This window comes from Ornithorhynchus anatinus, chromosome 5 (genome assembly GCF_004115215.2).
Source record: "Ornithorhynchus anatinus isolate Pmale09 chromosome 5, mOrnAna1.pri.v4, whole genome shotgun sequence".
In the NCBI taxonomy this organism is placed as follows: Eukaryota; Metazoa; Chordata; class Mammalia; order Monotremata; family Ornithorhynchidae; genus Ornithorhynchus; species Ornithorhynchus anatinus.
In genome coordinates, this window is record NC_041732.1 from 2581041 (window position 1) to 2591332 (window position 10292).

At 70.1% G+C, this 10292-nt stretch overlaps 1 protein-coding gene across 1 annotated transcript in view; it reads left to right on the forward strand.

The window, feature by feature from the left end:
* ZNF541 (zinc finger protein 541) overlaps positions 1-10292 on the forward strand; it is a 43268-nt gene extending 32976 nt beyond the window's left edge. The window contains 12 exon segments of the mRNA XM_039912172.1: positions 586-616; positions 619-726; positions 1739-1801; positions 1804-1842; positions 2619-2667; positions 2669-2691; positions 3966-4054; positions 6010-6150; positions 7882-7934; positions 8252-8404; positions 9696-9721; positions 9724-10292. Of these exon segments, the coding sequence (XP_039768106.1) occupies positions 586-616; positions 619-726; positions 1739-1801; positions 1804-1842; positions 2619-2667; positions 2669-2691; positions 3966-4054; positions 6010-6150; positions 7882-7934; positions 8252-8404; positions 9696-9721; positions 9724-10028 (1080 nt within the window). The 3' untranslated portion in view covers positions 10029-10292.

Here is a 10292-nt window from a genome sequence, read left to right on the forward strand (position 1 = left end):
GGTCCCCTCGGCCGTAGAATGGGGATTGAGGCCGCGGGCCCCCCGCGGGGTGGGGACCGCGCCCGGCTCGATGGGCCCGGGTCCGCCCCGCCGCCCGGGGCCCGGCGCGTGGCAAGCGCTCGGCGACAGCGCGGGGATCGTCATTCCCGTTGGTCTGGCGTCTCCGTAGCGGCCGCTCCCGTCGGCCGGGGCGATCCCGAAGGGCGGGCCGCGCTCGGCCGGCGGGGCTCGGCGGAAGGCCCCCGGGCTCGGGAGTCAGAGGTCACGGGTTCGAATGCCGGCTCCGCCGCCCGGCGGCTGGGCCACCGCGGGCAAGTCACCGAACGGGCCCACGCCTCAGTGACCTCGTCCGTCAGATGGGGATGAAGAGCGCGAGCCTCACGTGGGCCGACCCGACGACCCCGGTTCTCCCGCGGCGCTTAGAACGGTGCCCCGCGCGCGGGAGGCGCTTCCCGGGTACCGACACCATCATCGCTAAGCCCTCACCCCTCCCGGGTCCTGCGCCGGCGGGGTGGGCAGACCGGTCCGGGCGTCCCTTCCTGCCCGTCCCCCGGGGCTCCCTCCGTGTTCCTTCCTTTCCAGGGCCGCATCAACACGGGCAGCCGGTTTCAGGCGGAGCCCCCGGCCTCCAACACCGGTCGCTGGCCGCGAGGGACGAGCACACGGCCTCCTTAGTGTGGAAGCCCTGGGGCGACCTCCCCAGCAACCGGGAGGCTCAGAACAGAGGTGCCCGTCCCGCCTTGCCCCCCCCTCCCTCCCCGTCTCGGCCCGTCGCCCCCACCCCGCCGCGCCCCCGGCGCCGCCGACCTCTCGCCCGCGTCCTCGCGTCCGACGGGACGTCGCTCTCCCCGGCCTCGGAACCTATCGGGGGCCCGTCCCCTCCGAGAAGCCCCCCTTTCCGCTCCACCCACCCCCTCCCGCGTCGCCCCGCCTCGCTCCCCCGTTCGTCCCTCCTATCCCCGCGGCACAGATGTACGTATCTGCGATTCATTTGCGTAGACCGTTGCCCCGTCTCCCCCTCTAGACTGTCGCGGGCGGGAATGTGTCTTTTTTATTAGATTGCGTTCGTTCGATGGTATTCGTTGAGCGCTTACTCCGCGCGGAGCACTGTACTGCTACTCCTGCGAATAACGTCGGTATTCGTTAAGCGCCCGCTGCGTGCAGAGCGCCGCTCTGAGCGCTGGGGGAGACGCGGGGCAGTCAGGTGGTCCCCCGTGGGGCTCACGGTCCTTAAGCCCCCTTTCACAGACGGGGCCGCTGAGGCACAGAGAAGTGAAGTGACTCGCCCGGGGTCACGCGGCAGACGGGCGGCAGGGCCCGGGATTAGAACCCGGGACCTTCCGACTCCCAGGCCCGGACTCTCTCCGCTACGCCGCGCCGCTTCTCGCTATACCTCGAAATCGCGTTGCGAGCCAGAGGGCCCCCCCCCCCCCCCCCCCGGTCACGCAGCGCCCGGCACGTAGCAAAGCGCTTAACGGACGCCGCGACCGTCGGCGTGACTGGGCGTCAGGAGTCCCGAGTTCCGATCCCGTGCCGGTCGCCTCTGGGCCGGTCACTTCCCGCTTCCCCGTGCCTCGTCCGTGAAACGGGGCTGCAGACCGGGAGCCCCACGCGGGACGGCCCGGTGACCCTCGCGTCTCCCCCAGCGCTCCGAACGGCGCTCGGCACCCGGCGAGCGCTCGAACGGAGACCGTCAGCGTCGTCACGCCCCTCGCTTCGGTTCTGGTTGTGCCCGCAGTGACGGAGCTGTGCAGCACGGCGTGCTCCAGCGCGATGCCCGGCGGGGGAACCAACCTCGAACTGGCCTCCACTGCCTGCACGAAGCCAAAGGGCGACACTCTGGTAAGGGGGCGGCCGCGGGGCCGCCCGGCTCCGACTGCCCCGGGGTCCCGGGAAGGGGGCGCGGCGCTCGGCCGGAGCGGGGGCTCGACGGATCCCGGAACCGTCGCCGTGGGCGAGTCGCTCCTCCGTGCCTCGGTACGTGGGGCAACCCGATTCCCCCGTGTCTGCCCCGGCGCTTAGAACGGGGCCCCGCACGTAGGGAGCGCCTGACCGACAGCGACGTTATTATGCGTCCAGGGCTCGGCGTGGGCCGGGCACCGTCGGAAGCGCCGGGGTAGGCGCGAGGTAGTCGGGCCGGAACGCGTCCGGCCCCCGCGTGGGGCGGCGGGCCGCGATCCCGTTCGACGGACGGGGAGCCGAGGCCCGGGAGCGGGAGGCGGCTCGCCCGAGGTCACGCGGCGGCGGCCGGGGGGCGGAATCCGCGACCAGTCCGAGTCCCGGGCCCGGCCGCCGGGCCGCGCCGCTGGTGCCGCCGGCGCCGACCCTCTCCCTCTGGTCCGCCTTCGGGGGTATCTGGCAGGCCGCCTTACCGCAGAGGCCGGCCGGGGGTGGATCCGAGCTAACGGGCCCCCGGCCCCGGCCCCGTGGAACCCGCGGCCCCGATGCCCGTTTTACGGACGAGCGGCCGGCCGAGGTCGCCCGGCGGACGAGGGGAGGAGCCGGGGTCGGAACCCGGTCCCCGTGGCGCTCAGGCCCGGGCCCCGCCGGGGCCCCGCGGCTTCTCCCCGCCGTCGGAAAGGCAGAGCCGGCGAGTCCGTGATTCCTTTGGTTTCCAGGAGGCCTGGACAGCCTGCTGATTAAGGGGCCGCAGAAATAGCGTCGCACCCCTGGCCGACTACCATTACACAGGTGAACTAACTTCGGGGGCTTGGGCTCTGCTCGTGGGACCTTATCAATGATAGTGACGATAACGATAATGACGGTCGTCACTGTGGGATTTGTTAAGCCCCCACCCCGGGCCGGGCGCCGTCGGACAGCGCTGGCGTGAACACGGGCAGACGGACCGGGACGCCGGTCCTGTCCCGCCCGGGGCTCCCCGTCTTCGGGAGGTGACTCGGGCCCAGAGAGGTTGAGCGACTCGCCCGGGGTCGCACGGCAGAACTCAATCACGATGTCGGTATTCGGGAAGCGCTTACTAGGTGCGGGATACAGGGGAACGAGGCCGTCCCAGGAGCTCCCGGCTTCATCCCGTTTCCCAGACGAGGTCACCGAGGCCCAGAGAAGCGAGTGGCCACGGCTGCCGAGTGGCAGAGCCGGGATTCGAACGCCGTGACCTCTGCCATCTGCAAGCGTCCGGGCTCTCGTCCACCGAGCCGACGCTGCCTTTTCAGGCTGCTCGGTGAACAGCCCGGAGGGTTTTACCCGTGCCGACTTGCAGCTGAGCGGGGTGGTAGGGAAGGTTCCTGTCCCGGTCTTCTCCCCACCGGGGACCGACCTTTTAAAGGGCTGGACCACCCATTTCCCACCCTTGGGCCGCCCCAAGACTCCCCCGTCTCCGTCTCCCCCCCCCCGTTTTCAGAGTTCCCGGTTTCCGGGGCCGTTCCTTATGACGACGAATAACGTTGGTGTCTGTTAAGCCCTTACTACGTGCAGAGCACCGCTCTAAGCGCCGGGGGAGATCCGGGGTCATCGGGTCCCACGGGGGGCTCCCGGTCGTCATCCCCGTTTTCCGGATGAGGGAATGAGGCCCGGAGAGGTGAAGTGACTTGCCCGCGGCCTCCCGCGGCGGCGGGCGCGAACCGTGGAGGAGCGGGGTGCCGAGGGAAGGGGGAAGGACCCCTCCGACCTCGCGCCCCGCCTCGACCCCCCCCCGCCCGGGCCCAGCCCGGCGCGTCCATCGGGAGGGTGAGGGGAAAGCGGCGCGGGCCCGGTGGGCGGAGCCCGGGGCGTCGGGAGGACCCGGGTTCCGATCCCGGCCCTCGCCCCGGGCCGAGTCACCCCGTGGGGAAAACGGGGGATGACGTGGCGAGGCCCGTGGTGGGTCGGGGACCGCGTCCGACCCGATCGCGCCCCCCCCCCCGGCGCGGGTGAGCCGTTAACCGGTACCGTGACGGTTCTCATCCGCGCCCCGGCCTCCGCCGCCCGCCCGCCCCCACCCGGATCGCCTTCCCCCTCCCCCGCAGGTTCCGACGTCTGGACTCCCGCGGAGAAGCAGCTGTTTAGAAAGGCCTTCTACGCCCACAGGAAGGATTTCTACCTGGTGCAGAAGGTGGTAAGGCCCCACCGCGTCGCCCGGCGGAAGCGGGGGCAGAGAGCCGGGGGGGGGCGGCCGCGGGCCCCCGCCCCCGGCCTGCGGGTCGCTTGACGTCTCCGTTCCCCCGTTCCCTCGTCGGTCGGATGAGGATGGGACCGGGGGCCCCCGGGAACGGGGACCGCGTCCCCCCCAGCGCCCGCTACGGTGCCCGGCACCTGGTAAGCGCTCAACAGATAGAGAAGCGGCGTGGCTCAGCGGTCGTGGGTTCGGATCCCGGCTCTGCCGCTTAATTTAAAACCGGTATCCCGTTGAGCGCTCGCTAGGTGCAAGAGCACGTTCTGAGCGCGGGGGAGATACGGGGCCGTCGGGTGGTCCCACGCGGACGGCCTCACGGTTAATCCCCGTTTTAACGTTGCGTTCGCCAAGCGCTTAGTGTGTGCGGAGCACTGTTCGGAGCGCGGGGGTGCATACGGGCGTGATCGGAGCCCGTCCCAGCGTGAGGCTCAACGGTTAACCCCCGCTTTACAGACGAGGCAGCCGAGGCAACCGCGAGGCGAAGCGACCCGCCACGGTCCCGCCGCCGACGGGCGGCGGGGCGGGAGTCGAGCCGCGGCTCTGACCCCCAAGCCCGGGCTCTTTCCGCTGAGCCACGCTGCTTCTTCGCCTCGTCAGCTGCGTGACCCGTGGCGAGTCGCCTCACTTCTCTGGGCCTCGTCACCACGTCTGTAAAATGGCGATTAACCGTGACCCCGCGTGGGACCGCCGGGTGACCCGGATCTCCGCCGCGCTTAGAACGTGCCCGGCGCGTAGTGAGCGCTTTAACAGATGCCGACGCGTCGTCGTCGTCGTCGGCCACTGTCGTGAAGCGGTGCGGCCCAGGGGGTGGAGCGGGGGCCCGGGAAGGTCGCCTCTCTGTGCCTCGGTTCCCTCGGGCGGAGAATGGCGCTCAGAGCGCGGGCCCCGCCTGGGACGGAGGCGGGGTCCGACCCCGGCGCTCGACAGCGTCGGCACGTTAGTAAGCGCCCCACGGATACCGAGGTTATCATCATCCTCAAACACCGCGAGCGACCGCTCCGCGGATACCACGGTTATCACGTCGTCATCGCTCCCTAAGCTCGGTCACAGTGCTCCGCACGCGGTAAGCGCTCAGCTTGCGGCACTTAGTATAACTAGCCAGAACTTACTCCTCTACGTGCCCGCCTCCCGCCTAGACCTGAAGACCCGCTGCGGGCAGGGAACGTGTCCACCCACTGTGTGTATTGTCCTTTCCCGAGCGCTCGGCTCCAGTGCTCCGGCACCCGTAAGCACTCCCTAAGTATCCCTTTAAAACTGTAAGCTCTTGGCGGGCAGGAAACGTGGTTTGTTTTTGTTTAATACTGTCATACCGGGCTCTCCCGAGCGCTCGGCGTAACGCTCGGCCCCGGTGAGCGCTCAGTAAATACGACGGCCCGACGGACCGACTGCTGCTGTGGACCCGGAACGCGAACGCGTCGGCCTGTCGGCGTACGTGCTCTCCCAAGTGCTTAGTACGGTGTTCCGCACCCCCTCCCCCCCCCGCCGGCAGGTCGGTCGGCGATATTTCCGAGCGCTTAAGCACTCCTCGGGACGGAGGACGCTCGCTCGGTGATAGGGACGGTATCTTTCAAGCGCTTACTCGCGCCGGGCGCCGGGGTGGATCCGAGCAGACGGGGTCCGCTGGAGTCGCCGTCCCCGGGGAGCGCACGGGGTCGATCCCCGTTTTCGCGGATGAGGTGACTGAGGCCCAGCGAAGTGAGGCGGCCCGCGGCGGACGGGTGGCGGAGCTGGATCAGAACCCGTGACCTCCCGCCTCCAGCCCCGGGCTCCGTCCGCTCCGCGGCACCGCTCCTCTAGGCGTTCGGGGATCGGGCCCGTCGGCGGGTTCGGACGGACGCGGGCCGCCGACCGCCCCGGCCTCCGCCCGCCGCCCCGCTACCCGCGGCCTCTCTCCCCAGGTGAAGACGAAGAACGTCGCCCAGTGTGTCGAGTATTATTACATCTGGAAGAGGATGATGAGGTTCGACTCCGGCAGAGCGTCGGGGAGGGAAACCGGGGTCAAGAAGGAACGGGACGAGGGAGAGAGGACGGCCAGAAAGGTAACCCTTCCCGCCCGACGACAGAGACGCGCCGAGTCCCCGGCTCGGAGGACCGGGTGATCGGAGCGTCGGTATAGGTTAAGCGCTTCCACCGCGCGGGGCGCCGCCCTAAGCGCCGGGGGGGGGGGATCCGGGGCCGTCGGGTCGTCCCGCGTGAGGCTCCCGGTCCCGATCCCCATTTGACAGATGAGGGGACCGAGGCACAGAGAAGTGAAGTGACCCGCCCACGGTCACGGGGCTGACAGGTGGCTGAGGCGGGCGGAGGGGACCCCGCCGCCGGCCCGTCTCCCCCGAGCGGGCCGCCTCCGCCTCCCGGAAATAACGGATCGGGAGCCTTTCCTCGGAGAGGGAAATCCCGACCCTGTCCGGGTTTCCCGTCGGACCGAGTTTCCGGTCTCTTTCCCCCGTCAACCGTATTTTTCGGCGTTTGGTCGGGCGTTCCCTTGGGCGGCCGTTCTGTCGGCGGGGCCCCTAAGCGCCGTGGCTCAGCGGAAGGAGCACGGGCTCGGGGGTCAGCGGTCGTAGGTCCGGATCCCGGCTCGGCCGCCCGTCGGCTGTGTGACCGCGGGCGAGTCACTTCTCTGTGCCGCAGTTACCTGCTCTGTAAACGGGGACGGGGACCGTGAGCCTCACGTGGGACGACCGACGATCCCGTATCTCCCCCGGCGCTTGGTGCTCTGCGCACAGTAAGCGCTCAACAGATACCGACGTCATTATTCTATCTTCCGCTGGGTGGGCTTGGGTCTGTCCCGTTTGTTCCTTTTTGAAACCAGGATTCTCTTCTCTGTTCTAAGTCGGCCCCTCCGATCGGGCTTCGGGGCGTCAGCGCGGGCGTCCCTCGCACCCGAGGGGGATGTTTGCGGTGGACGCCGTTCTGGTCGTGGCGTGCTTATCGTTGTAGCGTACTCCCCCGAGCGCTCAGCGCAGCGCTCGGCCCACAGTAAGCGCTCAACAGATACGACCGACCGAACGACGCGGGTGGAGGAGGCAGAGCCCAACGGTAGCAGGAGAGGCGGGGGAGGCTGCCCGACAAGGCCTTCGGGTCGAACGGCCCCGGTGAGAAACCAAACGAGCGCTGTGCTCGTGGCCGTTTCGAAGCTCCGCCGCTTGTCAGCTGTGGGACTTCGGCAGGTCACTTCACTCCTCCGTGCCTCACTGACCTCATCTGTAAAACGGGGCTGAAGACCGGGAGCCTCACGGGGGACAACCCGATGACCCCGTACCTCCCCCGGCGCTTAGAACGGTGCCCGGCACATAGCAGGCGCCTGACGGATACCGACGTCGTTAAGTGGCACAGCTCGGAGGAAGACCCGCGGCGGGGCCGGGGCTGGCCCGCGCCCCCTCCTCCCGGGCTGCGCCCCAGCCTCGCGGCCCCCCGGCGGGATTTCTTTTTTTTTCCCTTCTCGGTCCATTTCCGCCTAACCGGGCCTGCCTCCTGCGCCCAGGCCACCTCCGCCGCCCTCCTCCGAATCTCCCGAGATGTAGCTCCGCGGCGACCCTGACGGGTCGCGCTCCGGGCCGCCTCGCTCCCCGACGCGTTGGGAGCCCGGGTGGCGCCGGCGTCCCGGGCGCCCAGCCCGGCCCGGTGCACTCCGGAGACGCCCGATACGGTCCGTCGCTGCCGCGTCCTTCCCCGGCAGCCTCCGCCGGGGCGGAAGACACCTCCCGCCCCGGGAGATGACGGGGACCGCGCCCCCGCGCTCCAGTTTTCTGCCTCTTTCCCGCTTCTAGGAACCCGAGTTTCCAGTCGGGGCCGAGAAATCCTTCGGTCCCGTTGGGGTTTCGCGCTCCTCCTCTCCTCCCGCCCAGCCCCCGCCCCCTCCCGCGCGCCCCCCCCCCCCCCCAACGGCGTGTCGCGTGCGGAGAACCTCTCCTCCGCCGCCGGGTTTTCCCACACGGGCGCGGAGGGAGACCCGGCCTCGTCTCGCCGTGCCTCGGCGGGCCGGGGGGCGGGGGGGGCCTTCCCTGATGGGAGAGGGGCGGACGGGCTCCCTCGGGCGACGGGAGGGGGCGTTCGGCCCAGCGCCCCTCCCGGCGGGCCCTTCTTCCCGGGAGGGAGGGCGGGACGGCCCGGGCTGACGGCGGGACTCCCCGCGGGCAGATCCAGGCCAGAAGCGGCTTCCGGCCGGCGCCCGAGCCCACCCGGGCCAGGGGCGGCAAGAGAGACAGAAGCTCCCGGCCCACCCCCTCCGCGGCCCAGCCGGGGGGCCGCCCACCGACCGCCCGGGGCCTTCCCGTGCCGCGAGTGCGACAGGTAAGAATGACGACGGTCTTTAAGCGCCTTCTCCGTGCCGGGCACCCCGCCGGATGCCGGAGGCCGCCCCGGTCCCCGCTAACGATAGCAGTGGCAGTCGCAGCGGCGTCCGGGCGGCGCTCGGTACCACGGCGATGGCGTCCGTTAAGCGCTCACCTCGTGCCGAGCGCCGCTCTTCGCGCCGGGGGCGGGGGGGGGGGGGGTGTCGGACGCGGTCCCAGCCCCGCGCGGGGTCTTCGTCCCGTCTTCCGGGCGAGGCGAATGAGGCCCGGAGAAGCGAAGCGACTCGCCCGGGGTCACGCGGCGGACCGGGGCGGGGCCGGGATTGAAACCCGGGTCCTCCCGAGTCCCAGGCGGAGCCTCCCGCGGGCTCTAGAAGGCGGAGAAGCAACGGGGCCCGGGAGTCCGAGGACTTGGGTTCTGATCCCGCCAGTGACACGCCCTTTACCGCCGCGTCTGTTCCAGTGATAATACGGACAGCGGTGACACCGTGGCCTAGGGAGAAGCAGCGTGGCGCAGCGGAGCGAGTCCGGGCCCGAGAGCCGGAAGGTTCCGAGCCCACTCGTCGCTGTTTGGCCCTGGGCGAGTCACTTCACTTCTCTGTGCCTCGGTTACCTCATCCGTAAAATGGGGATTAAGGCCGGGAGCCCAGCGCGGGACAGGGTACGTGTCCAATCCGATCTGCTCGTGCCCCCCCCCCCCCCCCCCCCGCAAGGGCTTAGCGCGTACACTGGCACGGATCTCCTGCAAGCATCTTAGGCTGAGCGAGTGATTACGGCGAGTGCTTTACCGGTACCACCGGTTACCACCGAGGCGCCTACTACGTGCCGGCAGCGTACCGAGCACCGGGGTGGACGCAGACAAATTGGACACGGCCCCCGTCCCACGCGGGGCTCCCGGTCCCAAGCTTGTATCCTCTCGAGCGTTCACTGCCGTGCTCGGCGCACGGTAAGCGCTCAGTAAATACGTTTGACTGCGTGACCTTGGGCGGGTCACTTCCCTGTGCCTCAGTTCCCCCGTCGTCCCTCCTGCCTCGACCGTGAGCCCCAAGTGGGGCGGGGACGGCGTCCGGCCCGATTAACCCGGATCTGCCCCGGCGCCGAGAACGAAGTTCGATCCGTAGTAAGCGCCTACCGAACGCCGTAAAAAAAAAAACCCGCCAAAAACCCCAGCGCCGAGAGCATCGTAAGCGCTCAACGGATACCATGAGAAACAAAGAGGCGAACATCGCGGCCGACCGGGCGCTTAATCCTCTGTTTCCCGCCCCCCCCCATCCCCAAATCTGTCCCAGGGTGTTCGATAGGATAAAGAGCCGCAACGCCACATGAAACGACACCGCGTTCAGGAGGCAGCACGACGGAGTTCAAGGCCAAGGGGTCGGGGAAGCGCGGCAAGTCCTGCTGCGAGGAGGAGGCGGAGGCCGGCCCCGGCGCGCTGCCCTAGTGGCTCCGGCCCCGGGGAGCGGGAGAGGGGCCCCTCCGGTCGGACCCGGCCCGGAAGGAGGAGGACGGTCTCCCGGCCGACACGGCTCCGTCGGGCCGGTCCGTCTCGCCTCGGCCCCCGCCGGGGTCCCGCGAGGCCGAGCCGGCACCGGGACGCCCGGCCCCCGGGCGGAATTGCTTAGCGACGCCGTGGGACCCGGGGGGACGCAGGTCGGAGGGCTTCCCGACGCTTCGTTCGGCGGGTTCTCCGCACGGGAGAGGTCTGAGGCGGGTCGGGGCGGCTTTGGCCTCTCAGCCCCGTTTCGGCGTTCGGCCACATCCCCGGAGAAAGCCCGGACCCGAGATGATCGGCGGGGAGAGCGGATGCCTTGGGATCGTCTCGTTGCTTTTCTCCCGCCCCCGCCCCCACCCCCCGGCCTCCGAGGAGGAGGAGGCTCCGTCTCGCC